At 52.5% G+C, this 19434-nt stretch overlaps 1 protein-coding gene across 2 annotated transcripts in view; it reads right to left on the minus strand.

The window, feature by feature from the left end:
- The window catches only part of WWP2 (WW domain containing E3 ubiquitin protein ligase 2), a 38102-nt gene that overhangs the window by 16400 nt on the left and 2268 nt on the right, over positions 1–19434 (minus strand). The window contains exons 1-7 of one of the 2 annotated variants that reach the window (XM_033158866.1): positions 18324–18372; positions 15738–15885; positions 15052–15173; positions 9001–9138; positions 7877–7973; positions 3366–3487; positions 2140–2332 (exon numbers count right to left, since the gene is read on the minus strand). In XM_033158866.1, the coding sequence (XP_033014757.1) occupies positions 2140–2332; positions 3366–3487; positions 7877–7973; positions 9001–9138; positions 15052–15173; positions 15738–15885; positions 18324–18372 (869 nt within the window). Of the gene's footprint in view, positions 1–2139; positions 2333–3365; positions 3488–7876; positions 7974–9000; positions 9139–15051; positions 15174–15737; positions 15886–18323; positions 18388–19434 lie in introns of those variants that run through there. The other variant, XM_033158867.1, reaches the window with a different exon arrangement.

Below are 19434 nucleotides of genomic sequence, written 5' to 3' on the forward strand. Positions count from 1 at the left end.
GCCCATCTTTGTTTTGCTTTGGCCAATCACAGCAAGATTAAGGAGCAGTCCCTGATTGGGCAACACTTTCACCAAGAACAGTCTGCCATTTAAACAACAACAACAACAACTCATAAGGGCTAGAAACTTTATTTTTAAAAAACAAAACAGGATATATGAGACCACGTAACTGTGGAGATGCAGAATGCACCTCTTAAATATCCCCAGCCAAACTCCAGGAGGCTCTGCAAAGGATCATAAATGGCCACCAATCTGCAAGAAGGAATGGCTTCCACTCCAGAGGGCAGGGCACTGCCATGCCATAAAGCCAAGACCTGGGTCAGGAAGGTGGCTGCCCAGGCAATCAGCTCGCCATCTTCCCGGCTACCTCTGCTCTGAATGGAGACAAGGCTTGCTAGTAGCAAAACAGCAGTACTGAGGTCACCTTGCCGCCCAAGCGAGACGCCCTGCCTTACGTAAAGAACCACAGCCCGCGCCTGCTGCAAGGGAGCATAATGCACCTCTTTGTATGCACGAGACGAGGCGCGAACTGGTGTACACGCCGCCGTGTTAATGAGAGCCGCTGTCCCCGATGCAGGAGCAACGCTGATAGGAACCAGATGCAGGTCGGGGGGCGGGGGCGGGGGGAGAGGAGGTGTCTGTTCTGCCGTCAGCCCAGAGGGAGAGTGAGTGAGCAAGAGAGCCTGTGTGTGACAGCAGGATGCCCCTTCCCCACAAGGATCCCAGCTTTGCACAGCAGCACCCCTTCTGGTCCTCCTCACTGAGGGCCATGCCGTGGGTCTCCCAGGAACATGAACACCCCACCCCCCACCCCGCATATGGAACAGTTTAGCCTCATGGCTTTCCACAGCCTCCTGCACTCCCCGCTCCAGCTGTATGTATGTGAGAGGCTTTTGTGCTTGCCACGTTGAGTGCAGATGTTAAGGGAGAGCAGCAGAAAGGCAGCCTACAGCACCCCCGCCCCTCTGATGGGCTACCTCCCGGCAAGCCTGTTTGTGCCCATGCAAATGGAGTGGCCTGAAGCAGGCGCCCAATGCAGCCAAGCAAAACACTGCTGGGCTGCCAACAGGAGGAGCTGGAAGCAGCCTGCATGCGCGCGCATACATGCCAGGGCTTGGAAGTGTCTGTGGACTTGTCCCACCAGAGGCCCTGAGATCCTTCAGCCACAGAAGCAGGGGAAACTTGACTTGTACACAGCGCAGTCCACACCCAACACCCACACAAGCTTCTCGCTATATAGCAGGGGACCGTCAGCACCAGGATCCTTAAAGGAAGGGTGTCTCGTCTGTAGGCTGCGGGGTGCGCCCTCCATTTCAGGAGCATCTCTGCATAAAGGAATAAGGTGCCCCCCTTGCCTCCTGGACCCCAGGCACACCGCAGTACGTGAGCAGGAAGGGAGTAGAGCTCCAGCAGGAAGAAAGAGCCTTTTGAGATGCCCTAGACTTTTCCAGCTGTCTGCAAACAGGAAGTGGCTGAGGCCTGAAAACAGTAGCGCTCACACGCCCGGCATAAAGGCGCTCTGAGCTGCCGGCCCCCCAATTACCTGCAAGTGATGCAAACACACACATGAGACTCTGAACTGAGAGGCCAGAAGGAAAACAGATGGCTCGCTTCATCGGAAATGCAGGAGTCAGGAGGTGGTGTTTGGGCACTGGAAGGCTCAACTGAAATAGCCACATTGCAGGACCAGGAAGGATGGAAGAAAGGGGAACAGGTGCAGCTGAGGAGTCACAACTGTCGAGTTCACAACTGAATCTTAACCCTAGTAATCCAGACTCTGCTCCCAGATCAGGCATCCTCAGAGCTGGACCTAGGTCACTGTTAACATTCCTCTAAGGATGATAATACTTAGCATTCATATTTCTTAAATGCACAAGGGGATTCGCAGACATGATCACAGTAATCACTGAAACTGTCTCGTGAAGCAGGCCTGGGGCCCCATCATGCTTAGAAAGAGAGAACTTTGGAAGAAACAAGAGAGCAGGAGTTCCTGCAAGGATAAACTCTACTCCCAGCAAACATATTTTTAAAAGGTTTCAACTCCCTGGTGACCCATCCCAACCTCCCCCTAGTTGGCTAAGGCTGTGGGCATTCATGCCGTGGCCAAGGTGCCCAAACAGAGAGCAGGACATCACTTACCCAGAGGGCAGCACCTCCAGAGTCTGTGCTGCTGGCTGAGAAGGCTGGGCCTCTGAGCTGGGGGCAGATTCCCCTGCCCTTGGAGAGTCATGAGCTGTGCCAGAGCTGGAGGTCGCACCTGACACAGCCTCAGGTGGCACAGCCTGTTCATCTTCAGGGACATCGAGGGTGGAACTGGCAGGTTCACCATTCACTGAAAGAGAGGGGAGCAATTATGGCAGAGTTGAGGGGATTCTGATGCCTCCTAAGAACATAGCAGGAGCCATCAGGCCAAGGGCCCATCTAGTCCAGCATCCTGTTCTCACAGTGGCCAACCAAATGCCTGTGGGAAGCCTGCAAGCAGGACCTGAGCAAAAGAGCACTCTGCCCTCCTGCAGTTTCCACCTGCCTCTGACAGTGAAGGCAGAACACAGCAATTTGGGCTAGTAGCCAACTGTAACCCTGCCCTGAATTTGTCTAATCCTCTTTTGAAGCCATCCAAGTTGGTGGCCACCACTCCCTGTTGGGGAAGCAAATTCCATAGCTTAACTGCCTGCTGTGTGAAGAAGTCCTTCTTTCTGTCTGCTCTGAATATTCCACCATCCAGCTTCATTAGGTAGCCCCATGTTCTTGTGTTGAGAGAGGGAGAAAAGCATTTATCTACCCAATGTCTCCATGCCATGTGTAGTTTTATAAACTCCTTTTGAATCACCTTCTACTCACTTTATCTCTAAACTAAGTAGCCCCAAATGCTGCAACCTTTCCTCACAGAGGAGTTCCTCCATCCCCTTGATCATTCTGGCTGCCCCTTTCCCAAATGTCTCCAGCTCTACAATATCCTTTTGGAGGTGAAGCGTCCAGAAGTATACACAGCATTCCAAATGCAGCTGCATCATAGATTTTGATAACAGCACGGGCCGTTTTAGTATCAATTCCAGCTACCATGCACTGGGCCAACATCTTCATCAAGCTCGCCACTAGAACCTCAAGGTCTCGTTCCCGGTCCATCGCCACCATCCTGAGAAGGGCCCAGTTTCCCCAATGGCAATCTGTGTCTGTACAGCACAGCCGGTCAAGTAAAACTGGGGAAGTGACATGGGGAGATAATCTTTCATCTACAGGTAGCATCTCAAAGTTATATTAAAGCAGGTTGGAGGGCAATGCAGGTCCCCCACAAGTGAAGTGACACACAGGGCTGGCCTTACAGCTTCAGAGGAGAGACCATCACCTCCTCTCCCCCCTCTCACCTGTGCCATTCACTGTGCCACCCTGGGTCTTGCCTGCTGGCTGCTGCTGGGCTCTGGGACTGGGGCTTTGCTCCCCGTTGGCCGTGCTCTGCCTGGCCACTCCAGCCACATGTCTGTGTGCCCTGCAGAAGAAACAGTCGAGAGGTGAGGGGAGTGTCTCCTGAGTTTCCACAGATCATTATATCCTTGTAGGCAGGAGGGTGGAAGGCTGATGGCTGAGCCTGTTCCCCATGACATTGCATACCTTGTCCCGCACCAAAATAGCACCGATCAGTCATGCAAACTGAGTCCATGGACATATAGTTGCAAGATCATGGTGATTATGGTTGCATAATAGTCACAACTGCAAGTTGAATGGAGGGAAGAGGGTAAGCAAACATCACAGGGACCTGACACCCCATCCAGGTTTTTGAGGTTTCATCAGGTTTTTGTCAACAGACATAAGGACTAGAAATATGCCAGGAAGAAAACAGAAGACAAGAGGAGTTTGTGCTGGTTTGAGACATTCCACATCTCTGCACATAGCAGGAGTGTGTGGAAGTCATACTATGTTATCCTCACAACAAACCTGTGAGGTAGGTGAGGCTGAGAAAGAGAATGACTGGCCCAAGTTCCTAAGAATGTAAGAACGCTTACATTTCTAAGAATAAAATAAAAAAAATAAAAATTTTCCTTCCAGTAGCACCTTAGAGACCAACTAAGTATGTTCTTGGTATGAGCTTTCATGTGCATGCACACTTCTTCAGAGTGTGCATGCACACGAAAGCTCATACCAAGAACAAACTTAGTCTCTAAGGTGCTACTGGAAGGAATTTTTTATTTTTTTTATTTTTTTTTGACTATGGCAGACCAACACGGCTACCTACCTGTAACAATTTCTAAGAATGTAAGTAGAACCCTGCTGGATGAGGTCAATGACCCGTCTGGTATGGCATCCTGTTCTAACAGCGGCCAACCAGATGCCTGTTATGGGAAGACTGCAAGCCGGATCCAAGTACAACAGCCACACCCGGCCCACCTGCGATTCCCAGCAACAAGTATTCAGCGGAGGTGGGTCGTTCTGGGGGCTCCACGGCTGGGTGGGCATCTGAGCCTGGGCCTCTCCAATCCTAGCCTGACACCCTCTAGCTGCTATAATACTACCTCCACCTCAGCTGGAAACTCTCCATGGGTCTGTTTTCATAGTGCTCTTATACAATGTTAAAAATGTGAGCAAGTTTATTGGACCTGCGTTAAGCTTTCGTGTGCTTGTCTGATTTTTTTTTCTTTTTAAAGAAATACATTAAGGGTTAGAAGGGTGAGAAGAACAACACAAAACCAGGACAAAATCCTGGACAGTTTCATATTAGTGCACGCAGAGAGAGGTGGTAAGGTTTTTGGCTAAGGACTTGCGCAGACATCACTAGGAATGGCTCACCCACTCCACCCTCTGGGGATAAACAACCTCTGGACCTCCAGGGGTGTTTTTTAGAAACCCAAATTGCCCATTTCCGCTGCGTTGCGCAGGTTGTGTAGGCCCAAATTAGCCGTCCTGCCAAGGCTGCCTTCCTACAGGGCTCCTAACTTGGCATCATCTTTTAATAGACGTGTGGAAATAAACCAGAGGAGGTCACATGGCAGAGCTCACGGGGAACAGCAGCCGCTTAAAATGGGAACATGGAAAAGGGGGCAGGCAGAACCAGTGGGAGGAACAGGCAGTTTCCCCATAAGTAGAGTGAATAAGGGGGAGGGGGGAGGGAGCAGGGCTGACCCTGGGTAGAGGCATGAACTGTAATAAGCCCTAATTCCCACTTCCAACATGCATACAGAGAAAGCTCCAGAGATTCTGGCTTGGGGTCCAGAGAGTCAGGCTGTTTCAGAGTCAAAGAGGTGAGATCAAAATAAGGGCCCTGCAGCAGCTGGGTCAGGTCAAACAGGGCCCATCTAATACAGCATCCTGTTCCCACAGTGGCCAACCAGAACCAAAGGATCCCCAGGATATGCTGGCTGATCAAGACACTGTCTAAGCATCTCCCTCCCACTGGTTTCTCTCCAAGTGCAGTGGGGGGGGGGTAGGAGCAAAGGGCATGAGGGCGAAAGGAAACCAGCACCAAGCTGACCTTGGTAGGAATGAGCAACCCCACTGGGAGAAGGACTCAGGGAAGTAGCAAGGGGAAGGGGGCACAATGGGGAATGCGACACCAAGGACAGCAGAGGGCAAGGAGAAGGTCCCCCGCCCAAGGAGAAGCAGGAAAAAGACAGTGGAGGAGGGGCAGCCCATGAGGGGACCCAGCAGTGAGAGGGCCCATCTCTGCTGTGCAAATGCAAGGGAGCACTTTGCAAACAGGCACGAGTGATCAATCCTGGTCGCAGGGGTGTGTTGCCAGCCCTCCTCAGTCAGGGAACCACTAGGCGGGCAACGCAAGGCTGAGAAATTCCTCTGATCTGTGCAAAAGGTGGTGGTGGTGGTGGTAGACCACCAGCCACAAGTGTTTGTTTCTGAAAATGGAGCCCTCCCACCCACTTTTCTCCTTTCTTTAGAAACAATTTCCCAAGACACACAGATGGGGGGGGGGGGCACACACACACACTCTCACCCAAAACACCTCACCTTGGAACCTCTCTGATCAGAGACAGCACTAAAATGAGAGAGCAGGCACCTTTGTTGTAGCCTGTTTGTGAATCGCCCTGAGATGTTCCTCAGCTGCTTGTGGAAGCAAATCCCCCTCTAATCCCACCCACACCAGTTTCACCCCAAAGCAGCCATCCAGGGAGGGAAGTGCTGCTCACTAGGGAATGGCATCCCAGCAAAGTTTTCCTGCAAGGGCCCAATTTTGCAGAGCAATGAAGAAACAGGCCAGGATCAAAAACTAAACTCCTTGTTGCCTGCCTCCAACCAGCAATGTCAGTAGTAGTAATGATGATAAATAAATAATCTTATTTCCCCTGAAAGTAGAGGCTTAACCCTTAGAGTGGGTCATGCAGCTAGCTGCCTGGAGAGACCAGGATGCAAATCAAGGTTGCTCCAGACCCTCTTGGCCCATCACTCAGCCATCCCTGCAAAGGGTCTTGTACTCCAAAGGTCAGCTTGAACTTTCCTTTGCAAGAGCTGCCCATTCCATGGGAGAATATATAAGGCCTAGGAAGGCTCATGGCCCACTCCTGTGTCTAATGGAGAAATCACGGGACAGGCTCAGGTTTTCACTGCTCCAGACTAACGTGGAGAACTCATCCAGAATCTGTCCAGCACCTGATTAGATCCAAAAACTGCACAGAGCCAGGACTGCAAAAATTTGCTGTGCCCTTTTTACACCATTGCACTTTTTAAAAAGAAGCAAGTCTCTCAACCTTATGGCATCAGGGAGAAGCCTAGAATGTTGTGAGTGCTCTTGTCTGCTTCCCAGCGGGGCAGCTGGTTGGCCGCTAGGGAACCCAGAATGCTGGACTAGGTGATCCACCAGCCAGGCTCTTCTGAGGATGTTCTTCTGAGCAGAACCACATGAAGGCTGCAGAAGATGCCTGTTCAACTGCCTGAAAGCTCTTCCCATCTGCAGAAGCCAATATGTTTTATTCAGGGGAATCAAACTTCTTTTGGTGGAAGATTCAGGGGCTTCTGGGGGCCCTGCACAAACAGAGCCAGGAAGGCATAATGAAGCAGCCAAAAGAAAAAGGACACTGAGGAAGAGTCCTCCCTGGATATGGGGCTGAGCACTACAATGCAGGGAAGAATGGAACCTGGTGAAGGAAGCTGGTCGGTTGGCTGGCCACCCATCATCTCGGGAGAAGCAGTATGGCTCCCTTCAGGGACACTGCAGGGCAAACAGAGCAGTCTGGGGTCTCCCTCCTGCCCAGCAAATCCTGCCAGTGGGGTGCTAAATTCAGCACCACACTGGCAATAGTACACAAACACGACACAGCTGTGGCCAGAGAGTGGAAGGAAGGGCCAAGCAGAGCCCCCTTGGCAAGCCCCTTGCCCTACTTTCTGGACAGCTGCTCAGGGCAAGCATTTTTTGCCAGAGTCAGCAGGCTCTGATTGGAAGGAGAAGGAGAACTATCAGTCTCCAGGGGACTTTGCTCTAAAGCCAAAGTACCCCTCAATGTTTGCCTGGACTTTCCACACACCAGATAATGGGTGGTGCTAGAGCAAGAGAGCAGGGGTACCAAATGTAGCCCACTATCAACAGTGTCCTGGAGCTGCAATTCCCCTGTTACCAAATGCTCCTCTTACCACAGAGGGATGCAGTAGCCCTTATCTGGTCTTCCCAACTCTGACCCACATGCACATGGGCCAGCCTGACTCCTCAAAACCTTGCAAGGCAGTTCCCAGTCTCCCCCTGCCCACCCAGGCCTTTTTGGCCTCTTTCCTGCCTTTGTCCTGGACAACCTCCCAATCTCCCCGTCCTCTTCTTTGTCTCTTTCCATCATGGCTTACCCTGCCCTGCATGCTGACCATCACAGGCTCCAGAGTGGCCTCCATCAAACGCAGCTGCAGCCATCCAAAATGCCATGGCAGAGCAGAGGGGAATCCTTACCTGGACCTGCCACCAAAGCAGTTGGTGCTGGGGGCCTGGTGCCTGCTGTCTGGGGACGAGGCTAGACCACAGGGGTCCCTCCCAGCTGCCTGGGACCCTGAAGGAACAAGGAAGCAAAGAACTGGTCAGAATAGGACCCTGGCAGGCAGGCCAAAAGCCAAGCCCTGGCAACAGCCAGTCAGCTGTGGGGAAAGGGGAGGTATGGCTGGACAAGGATTGAGACAGCTGTTTGTTCAAAGTCTGCCTTTGTATATATACAAGCAGCTGTAACCTGGAGCTGAGATGGAGGGGAAGGGTAAAAACCATAGCAAATGATACAGGTTATTATGACAGTTGAAACATAGGAGTCCTCATAGAATCATGAAGCTGGATGATCCCAGGGGCCACTGGAGAGCTGAGCTCTCCCCCCACCTCTGAAGATTCAGCAACTATAGCAGAGGCTGGTGGACAACATCCACAACACAGTTTTGCCCATGAGGACCTCCAGTGGTGTTGTGGCATCTTTGGATTTAGCTCTCAACTTCTCTCTCATCCCATCAAATGCAGTTCCTCTCACTTTCAGGAAAGACTCGGCTAGGATGGGTGAGGAGAAGGAGCCCAGGGTCCCTTCCAAGGCGGGGGCAGCAGGAAGAGACAGACCAGCACCTTGGGAAGGAAGAGAGGTGGCCTCCCCGGGATGAGAGGGCCTGTTTAACATTTTGCATGCCTACCTGGTGAGGTTCACTTCCCTGGACACAAGAGCTCCTCGCCATTCTGCTCAGGACAACTCAGGTACTAAAGGTCTGAAGAGCAACATTTGCTCTGGGGCTCAGTTCGGAGTCAGGGCCCAGCCTCAGAACCTGCTCCCATTCTCTAAGCTGGGCTGAAGGACCTGAGATGCTGCTGTAAATACTGCCTCTGCACATCTACAAAGTGATTCCCCTTTCCTGCCACCAGACCACACATGGCTGGGATTAGAGTACAGGGATGGCTTGGCTCAGACCCGCCTGCCCCCCCTTCGGCTTGAACTCGTCTGCCTCAGCTCCCATCTCTCATAGGACATAACTCCATCAAAGGCCCCGCTGGCTGCCCAGGACCCTAGTGGCAGGCGGCTCCCCCACCCCACCCCACCCTGCCACACTCACCCTCCGTCACGACGTTGCCATTAGGCAAGTTTCCCACATCAACACTGGGCCCATCCAGGAAAATGGTCAGCTCCCCACCAGAGACAAGGCAGCCTTTGTTCTCCATCTGCAGGTTCAAGGTCAGCTGCTTGTTTTCCGCTGTGAGGTACAGAGAGTGACAAGAGGGGGGGAAAGCCATTACACCGGGAGAGTGGCCCTGGTGGACACAGGCCCATAAGCAAGTGGGGGCAGCCGGGCAGCCTCATTCCCTAGACCTCTCTAGCTCTCCAGCCCTAGCTAGCCTCACCCCAACACTTTAATTACACCATTCCTCCACTGGCAGAGTTGGAGCTTAGCCCCTCAGCAGAGGGAACTGTAATGTTGGGGGTCGGGGAGGGCAGGAGCATATGCTGAGTACCTTGCTCCCCACCCCGGAAGACAGAACCATCTCTGTAACCAGGGAGCACCACAGGGAACTCTCCTCTGTGACATTAAAGGCTTTCCAACATGAGGGAGCTGAACCCACATCCCTGCTCTGCCCAGAAGATGCTCAGCAGAACAGTCAGGCTCAGGGCCGCCCACTTCAGGCCCAACACCTTTCCTGCTGCTGCTGCTGCTGCTGCTGCTGCAGCTGCAGTTGCGCTTACTCCCCAGCACATTTCTTAGGCCCAAATCTGCCCTCAGAGCCTCAGTCTCCTCGTGCTGGCTGAAAAGGAAGGTGAGGAGCACAAATGTCCCAAGAGGAAGCTGGCATCAAGGTGACCTGGGCTCCTCTATGGGAGAAGGAATTCCTCCTCCCTAGCACCCAGGGCAGGAAGACAAAGAGCAACTGATGTTCAGCCCCTGGAGAGAAAGGGCCAGGCGCCTTGGACAGGCTCCCAAAGTTCACACCTGAGCTACCCGGGGGCCTCCCTTTCACCAGCTGCACACGGGGCTCCAGCCTCTCTTTCCGCAGTGGTGGCAGCAGCTCCTGGCGTGTGAAGTGCAGCACAGCAGAGTCAGGGAGGGGAAGGTTTTGAGCCAGAGGAGCAGGAGGGTTTGGCATTCCATCTCCCCTTGGGAAGACCCGCAATGAGCCAGGCCCAGCCAAGGGGCCACCAGCACACCTTTGGTGATGCAGGGAGCCTGTCCTCGCCCCTTTCTCTCCCCGCTGCCCCACCTTGGCAGCCCTCTGCTCCTGCTGCAGGCTGCACAGAGCCCTTTTGTCCCCTGGCAGAGACAAGGTGCCTGTGTCTCCAGGCAGGGCAGCGAACACCACTTTCCCCTCCCTCTGCTTTCTTTAAGAAAATAAACACGCACGGGCCCCTCCACCACGGCCCATGGCCCAGGCACACATAAAGGGACCTTGCTGTTGCAGCAGCCGAGGGTCCCTCTGCGGCCGCACACAAAGCCAGCTTGTGTGCAGGGGGGACGGGCTGTTATCATTTGGGGGAAGGGGCCGCCCCAGCCTTACATAAGGCCTCCTCAGTTCACTACCTCCGCTGCACCACGTGGAGCCTCAGCGCTCCCGTTTGGCAGGGAATTCCTAGCCAGGACATAAGAAGGACCTGCACTTTCCAGCAGTCAGGCCAGTAGGAGCAGGAGCAAGGAAAGGAAGGAAAAAGGAAAGAAGTTCCAGCTGCTGGACAGGCTCCCCACAGTCCCAGGGTGGACATGCCTGGAGCGATGTGAACAAGACAGCAAAGAGGAAGCCAGCCCAAGGCTTAACATGGATGGAGAAGCGATGCGGAGGGGAAAGGAAAGAAGAGAGCTCCGCCTCCACCTTCTGGGCACCAGGAGCAGGGAGCCCTCAGGGAACAGAAGGGGCCTGTATTTGTGATGTTTATTATGTTCTATCATGTTCTAATTAATTATTGTTTGTAAGCCACTTTGGGATCCATTTGAATGAAAAGTGGCATAGAAATATAGTACATCAAATCAAGATTGTGGCCAATCAAACAAAGGCCAAAGGCTCTCTGGCCAAGGCAATCCTTGTCAGTTTGCACAGGCTTGGGGTATAAGAGCTTTCCCAGCAAAAGTAAGGGATGCGACCCCAGAGTTCCTGCCTCCTTTTTTCTCTGGCAGGGCCTTTCAGCCAGTGGCTCCCTACAGTATAGCAGTTGCTGAGGGAAAAGCACCACTCTAACCAATGAGGGGAGCGCTTCTCTGGTTGGGTGCACAGGAACACATATGGAGAAATAGGGTCAGAGAAAGCTGTCTGATGAGAGAAAGAGGGCAGAGAAAGTTGGTTTGTGGAGTCCAGGATTGTCTACATTGATTGGCCATGGTTCTCCAGGGTGTTGTAGACACCAGGGGCTGAACCTGGGACCTTCCACATACCCCTACTGGGTACAAATCAACCAAGCAGTAGCTTCATTTAGTCTACATGCTAGCAGTCTGTCAACAAGAATAGAAGGTTGGGTGGGAGTTCTGGTAGGGAAGGGGAAAGAGCCCTCCATGCTAGTCAAGGACACTCGAGGGTTTAAAGAGGACAATCACTGAGATGCAAGGCGCCTTTCTGGAAGAAGCCTTGTACACCCAACAAAACAAGCTTTGCCAGTTGGCTTGCAAGGAGAGGTGCTACTATTAGAGGGATAGCCAGAGGAAGGGACAAAGCAGGACTTGGGACCCCAAAACATGGTTTCCCACACAACTCTTTCCCAGCATCAGCCTGGCCACAGTTCAGTGAAGCCGTCTTTGAGGTTGGCTTTCCAATGAGGAGCCCATCCATCCATCCTTACAATTTCCTCCTTGGATCCTGCTACTACTTAGTGTGGAGCAGGGAGCAGAAATCAGGGCTGGCTTCCTTCTGAATGAATTCTTTGTGGCTGCAGCTCCAGCATCCCTGCCTGGGGCAAGGCAGAACGAGAAGCAAAGTCACAGACCTTTGCAGGAGCTGTAAAACCATTTGGGGGGGGGAGAAGGGGGGCTCCCTAAACAAGAACCTCTTGATGCAACCTGAGAACAAGGGTGATGATTGTAGGGGCGGAGGGAGGTGTTGTTTGCACACTGCAGCCTGAAAGGCTCCAGGCCCCTTGTTTTCACACTCAATTGGTGCAGCCACATGAGGATTTGTTTTTACACACAGAGAGAGATTTCTTCTGAGCCACACCCCCTGCTTTGGGTCCGGCCTTGATTCAGATGCTGGCTGCTTCGAGGGCCTTGGCGGAAGGCCTCATTCCCTGCCTGGCTGGCAGGCGAGAGGACATACGAAGGAAGCTGCTGCACTCACACAGTAGAAATGGGATCAGCCTTCAGGTTGGGGGGGGGGTTGTAAACCTGTGCCCAGAACAGGCTTGAGAACAAAGAGTCCCTTGCGGGTGGGTGGGAATCTGGAGCTGCAAATGATGCATCCGATGGGGGACTTGGGAGCTGCTGCAGCCAAGGCAGTAGCCGGTTGGCTCTTATTGAACTAATTTGCACCCCACCCTCCATCTCCCCAAACAGCCTCTCCTCCTGGAGCTCTGCTGGGGCTGCCTGGCCAAAATGTTGGTTCTGGCAGAGCGCTTCTGAAGCAGATGTCCAAGGAGCACAGCTAGGCTGGGAAGAAGTCCCCACCCCACTGCTGCCATTCTGGTGCAGCAAACAGAGCCCACCCTTGGGCCAAGGACAGAAGATGCTCAAGGAACAAGCAGGGATCTTCATGGCACACAAAGGCTGCTGACCCAGCTGGAGATCTCAAGAAAACTTCAGGTGTGCCCATCCATCCGCTCCAGGAGGCCTAAAGGCAGCTGGCAAAGTGCCAGGAAGGAGCTGTGGCTTCCTCCGCTCCCAGTGCAGCCCAGCAAGGCCTGTTCAAATCATTCTTCAGCCCTGAGGCTCATTGGGCAGCCTCAGGTAGGCCTCTCACCAAGGCTATTTCACAGGGAGGAAGCCTCCACTCTCAGCTCCTCAGAAGAAGGGAGGCCACACATACCACCAGTCCTCAGGGCCTTAGAGATGAGCCATGTGAATCCCCCATGTTGTGCCCTCAAGACCGTATCCACCCCCAGCCAGAGCATCACAGAGAAAGGCATTTGGATCTGAGGTGCCTGTTGGGAGAACCAGGTGGCCATCGTAGATGGTTTTGCAGAGGACTCAGGGTATTGCTTTCTTATTATCTGTGCATTGCATATCCTGAAATGGGTCAGAGCCCTAGCAATGAGGCAGGATAGAAATTAAACCAATAGGACCCCCCCTTAGATCAGCAGCTCACAAGGGCTGCCCCTCCCTCCTGCCCAGCACAGAGAGAAGGGAGGGTGTTGTCTTTGGGTGCTTGCTCCGTGGAAGGCTGATGGGGAGCAGACACCCACACCCATGGCAAAGAGGAGTGAGAGTGGCCATTCTCAGTGCCAGCTGTGAATCTGCTCTACCTGGTTTCACTTACTCTCCTCAAAAAAGATATGGTGGAGCTGGAAAAGGCAAAACGATCAGAGGGATGGTGCAACAGCCCTACAGGGAAAGGTTACAACGTTTAGGACTTTTTGGTTTAGAGAAAAGGCGAGAAAGGGATGGTAGAAGAATAAGGAGTTCTGCATGGCATGGAGAAAGTGGACAGAGAGAAGACCCTCTTTCATAGCACTTGAAATCGAGCACATCTAATGAAGCTGCATGAAGATTCAGGACAGAAAAAGACACTACTCCTTCGCACATCACATCTTTAAACTATGGAACTCACTCCCACAAAAGGCAGTGATGGCCAACAACTCAGGTGGCTTTAAAAGAGAGTCAAACAAATCCATGGGGGAGAAGGCTATCAACAGCTCTTAGCCATAATGACTATGTTCTGCCTTCACCATCAGAGGCAGAAACTTCGGAATATCAGCTGCTGGAAACCACAGGAGAGGAGAGTGCTCTTTTGCTCAGGTTTCCCACAGGCATCTGGTCACCCACTGCGAGAACAGGATGCTGGACTAGATGGGCCACTGGCCTGATCCTGCAGAGTCTTTCCTATGTTCTTATGCAATTCCTCCAGGAAAACAACCACAGCAAGCAGCCCTTGCCTCAGAGCCACGGGGAGAAAGAAAGCCTGATCTTCTGACACTCACCAGCAGTGGCTGTGCTGTCACTTTAAGAAGCCTCCCCTTGCAGCCAGTGCCAGGGAAAATTCCATCCTTTTTGGTACCGAGCGGAGCCTTTTCCATTTGCCGCCCAAAACTACGCCTTGCCTCATGAAAGGAGCATTGTGTCCGGCACACAAGGAGGAAGAGGAGCAGCTCAGGTGGGCAAGGAGAAGGCGGGAGGGCGACTCAGGCCCACCAGGCAGAATCTCAAACACTCGCCTTCCAACCACACCACAAGGCCCCATAAGGGCAACCCCAATGTTAACTCCCCCCAACCCCGCACAAACAAAAGCCACTTCCAGCAACCATGAAGCCCTTGCCACCTTGTGCTCTGAGGTACCAGTGTGGCAATGAGCTCTGACGCTGCAAGGGAAGCCTTCACTCATTTTCCTGACCCAGAGCAAGGGGTCTCTCTCCACTCACCTCCAGTCAAAGCCTGCCCACCAAGGCCCAGACATCTCAAAGCTAGTGGAACAGACCATCAGGTTTAAGCCCAGGGAGGAGAGACTGCCCCAGAAAAGTAGCTGGCTGTTGCTCTGACATTGCCCCCACCTCCATCTGCTTTCTCCAGGCCCGGCACCTCTCAATACAAGGTCTGTATTCTGTGAGGCGGGGGCCATGGTGGGGGCAGGGGAGCAGTTTGGGCTGAAGGAGACGGAGAGAGCCTTTCCCTGCCGGGAGCCCCCTGAATGGAGGCCTTTATATAGCAGCAGCAGCAGCAGCAGCAGCGGCTGCCACCACGGGCCACTCCAGCAACCACAAATGGCAGCAGACAGCCAAGGGCCTCATGTTGCTGGGCGGGCTGCTCTGTTTTCCTGGCTGGTGAAGGGGTGGCCTCCATCAGAAAACACCAGCAGCAGCAGCCCTGTGCGCCTGACAGGCCTCCCAGCCGCTCACAATGAGGCCTTGTCTTCTGCCAAGGCCAGAGCATTTCCACCACCAGGTATGGCTTATTTCCCCCCTGCCAGAGGGCACAGAAAACCTGGTGACGCCCAAACAGGAGGACAGGCCAGCGGAGAGGGCTGTGGAGAGTCTCTACCATGGGACATACCTTTCCCTTTGCTGTGCTTCAGTGCACTGGGGAGACTGATGGAGGCTGTGCCCAGTAACTCATTCCGCAGGGTGTGGTAGCTCCAGAGTTTCACGTCAAGGTGGCTTTGTGAGGTGACATTCCTGCAGCAGGGTTGGGGGAGGAAGAGGGTGAAAAAGAAGACAGGTTGCTGAGGTGGCGGGATCAAGTTTGCCTTGCGCCAAGCATGAGGGACATTCAGTAAAAGCCAATTTGGGGAGGGGGAACTAAGCATTAAAAGGTGAAAAGGGGGCTCTACAGAAATAAATGAAAAGAATGTGAGTGCTCTCGACTCATCATTGGGCTTCCCAAACATAAGAAGAGCAAACTAGGTCATCCCAGGCCCCAGTGAGAGGCCTTCCAAGGCCTAGTCATTTTTGCAAACAGGCTTAAGATGACAAGCCAGGGGGAGCCGAGGGCCTTCCCTTGTTTGGAAATGCAGCTGATAACATGCAGATGCGTCCCCTGCAAGGGCTCCTGCTTTGTCACGGAAAAAGCAGCTGCCACAGCCACAGGACCAAAGGCCCATCCCACCACTTTTGCTCCTACACAGCTGCTAGCCTGGGCAAACCCTTGGGGCCAGAGCAGGCCCACCTGGGCAAAGCCAGTGCCTGCCCCAGCTCAGTTTCACACACGCACCCCAATTCCCTAGAGCCCCAAATTCTTACAGCACAAGATTCTCATTCCAGAGCAGCTCAGAGCTCCCGATCCGCTTTGCTGTCTTCTTGGTCTCACTGGTGAGCCCGTCCGCTGTCACCTCCACGAAGCAGGTGATCCGAGCCTGGCGCCCCTGTGCCTTGGGCTTTGCTGACACCACTGGAGGGAGGAAGTGGAGGAAGTTCAGTAGCTGCTCCTCAGCTGGAGTGGTGGGTGGCACCTGCCCCAGGCTAGCCAATGCTTCCTGGTGGGGATTTTGGGGTAGCCAGATCTACCTGCATGCCAGGGAGAGTGACAATGCCACCCAACTGTGCCCTTTTAACCCCTCCACTTTAAACAGGAGGCTCACAAGACTCCCAAAGGAACAAGCTGGGCAAAGGGCACATCTATGGCCTACATTGAAACCTTACTTGAAAATAAAGAGCTCTGGATTCCCACAAAGAACCATGGGAAGTAAACCTGCTGGCTCATAGGGTGATAGAAGCCCCTTCCCATCCAAACAAAGGCTAGAATACAGGCAGCTCAATGTGGTGCCCTCCAGATATTGCTGGACTCCAACTCCCACCATGCCTGACCACTGGCTATGGTGGCTGCTGGGGGTGACCGGAGCTGGAGCCAAACAACACCACGTTGGCTACCACTGGTTCAGACAGTCACTCTCCTCCTCTCCCCACTTGCACTGGACAAAGAGGTGAGAGTGTCCCCTTGGCATTCCAGAGGGTCTCTTACTTGAGACCCAGAGCCTAGCCCTAGCTGGATAGTGCCAAAGCTGACGAGTGCCAACTACAGACCAAGGGGCTGACATTTCAGACACAAGAGTAAGGCAGAGCAGCTGCAGCCTGTGCAGAAATGCTGCTGTAACTGCCAGTGTTGGGAGCCCCCTGGTGGCACAGCATGTGCAGCTGGCCGGACCCAACAGCTGCAAGAGGCTGCCATCTGGCCCAATCATACACTCCCCCCTGCAGCTGCTTCAGGTGCAAGCAAAGCATTCAGCTACCCAGAAAAACAAGTCGGGGGGGGGGAGGGAAGAGAGAAAGGAGAGACTTGCCTCTCAGTCCTTATGAGCAATGACCCATTGCTGTCACAACAGGCCAGAGGACAAGAGAAAAGCTTGTGGGTCTCATTTTTAACCCTTGAGACTGGAGGGCAATGTGAAGAATTAAACACTCACATATAAGTAGAGTTGGGAGGTACCCTTGCCTGAAACCCTGGAGAGATGCTGCCACTCAGTGTGGACAATACTAATCTGTATGGACTCAGTATAAAGCAACTTCCAGCCTTCCTCCTTGTAGAATGAATTCAAGCAGTTGTAGTTAGTTGAGTTCCTGCAGTGAGATGGGATGGCCTGCAGTGGTGGCTCTCATGGTGCGGAAGGACCTGGTAAGTAACACTACCACAGCCATGCCTCTCTGGCTGGATCCAAAGTTTCCAGGATCAGCAGGTAAAAGTCCATTGCTGTTATGACTAGACAGTAGGGAAGCTGTTTCTCTTTCCACACCCACCCTTGCATATGTGTGTGTGTGTGTGTGTGTGCGCGCACGCGTGCGTGCCTGCACACATACACACACACAAATACTGATGGGAGAACCCGTTTGTTCCCCACCCTGAACTGACAGTAGTTGGGAGTGGGAACTGCTAAATTCAGGCCATCTTGGCAAGCTGTAGGGAAAAGATCAGAAGGTCACACAGTCATCCTGTCGGCAAGGGTTTTCTCGCAGGCAAGGAAAAAAGAGAAGTCATCCCTACGCTGGGGACAGCACAAGTGGGAATGACTGGGATTGACTGAAAGACCACAGCAAGCAAGTCGAGGAATTATCATGGGACCACCCAAATGCTGGCTGCAGTGCTTTCATGTTAAATGGAGCTCTTCTTCACAGGCAGCTGCTTAAAATAAAAGCAGTGTAAAGGGGGGGGGTGGAATCTGTTGCCCTTCAGATGACAACTCCCACCATCCCTGACTACTGACCATACTGGCTGCTGCTGAGGGAAATGAGAACCCAACAAGCTCTGAAGGGCCACAAGTTACCCACCTCAATGTAAACTAGCCTCCTCTTCATTTTAGAGAATATCCAGCACCTCCTGAGATACATGAAATGTTCTCACCCAGACTACTCTGCTCCCTACTGTTGTTTTTTTTAAGCTTTTGCTCAGCATAATTATTTGTGAGACCGTATAGCTCAAAACAGCACCCATAAAGCAATATAAATGTTTGTTCGGCTCATAGGAAGAATCTCACTTGTTTTGTGGGTTCTATAAGCTTCCTAATATTCTGATCCGAACTTGGCTGATAACCAATCAGTATCTGTAATGGATCTGAAATTGTTTTTTAATATGTGTGATTGTTTTTATGTGTGTTTTTATATGTGTTTTTTAATGTGTTATGAAATTCCTTCGAGATGCTTCATGGAAAGAGATTTGTAAATTAACTGAACCCCACGGCGCAGCTGTTGGGAAAAATCCTTGCAGCTGATGGGAATTCCACAGGATAGCTAAGGAGAAAGGACATCCAGAGCTGACAGAGGGGCAAACCAGAAACAACAAATGCCTCCTTATTGCTGCCAAACTCCACAGAGTTGCTCCTGGACAAGCGGACTCACCTTTCACAGTAAGTGGAGATTTCTCTCCAGGCAACGCCACTGAAGCCATTTCATCACTGGATGCCTACGAAAGAGAGAGAGAGCAACAGGTGACACATTGAGTCTCCTCCAAGTTCTGGTACCGTACTGGACACAGAGCTGAGAGCATCAGCACTAGGGAATGGTATGAAACCTGGTTTATGGGCTCTAGCTTCCATCAGCCACAGACATGGGCATAGCCAGGATTTTTGTTAGGGGGGGACAGGCTTTTGTTAGGGGTGTCAGAACCTCAGATTTGTATTGATTGGGGGGCAGTTGCCCCCTGCCCTTCCTTGGCTACGCCCATGGCCACAGCTAACATGGCCTGATGGAGTGGGATGCTAGGAGTTTGGCTACTCATGCTTCCTGCTGCTTCTCTAAGCTTGCCCCTTTGGCTCAGGACAGGAAATACCTTGCTCTCACCAGCCATACAGATAACTTGCCCCTTTGCTTTAGGGGTATCCTGCACCCTCCAAACTTAGAACTTTTCCAGTTGTTGAGTTCTGAAACCTGGAACAGATAGAGCTCCTTGAAGAGAACCCTCAGAAGCCCCAATCCAGCAACAGCTGTAGAAAAAGCAAGTGTTTCCTACAGTCAGTTACCAGGCCCCAGGGGGTAGAGTGGGAAATTCCCCTCACTGAGTAAGACAGCAAAGGCAGGAGGAAGAAGAGAGCTTCAGAGCACAAACACAAAGAGGAAGTGGGTGCAGAACAGCTCAGTTAAAGACTGCCAGCATTTGCTTGCACACAGCAAGCTCTGATGAAGAGCAGCAGCAGCCCTACGGGAGCTTTTCATTCAGCAAAGAGGAGGAAGAGATTTACACAACTACTTCTTCATGCTTGAGCTTCTGGATCATAAAAAGTTTTGTATTTTAAGTCTCTGAATGACAAGTGGTTAGAAGAAGAAGCAGGAATGCCCCCTCCTGAATGAGTTTCCTCACTCACTTTCTATCCCGCACAAAAGAGTGAGTTTGTTGATCTGCTCTAGCTACAGATCTCCAAAAGCAGGAAGACAGAGTTGGTTCACAACACAGTGTGAGTCTAGCAACCACGCAAGCTGCTCAGGAGGAACCAAACCAAGTCAGCTAATCATT

The sequence above is a fragment of the Lacerta agilis genome, chromosome 8 (assembly GCF_009819535.1).
Source record: "Lacerta agilis isolate rLacAgi1 chromosome 8, rLacAgi1.pri, whole genome shotgun sequence".
NCBI lineage: Eukaryota > Metazoa > Chordata > Lepidosauria > Squamata > Lacertidae > Lacerta > Lacerta agilis.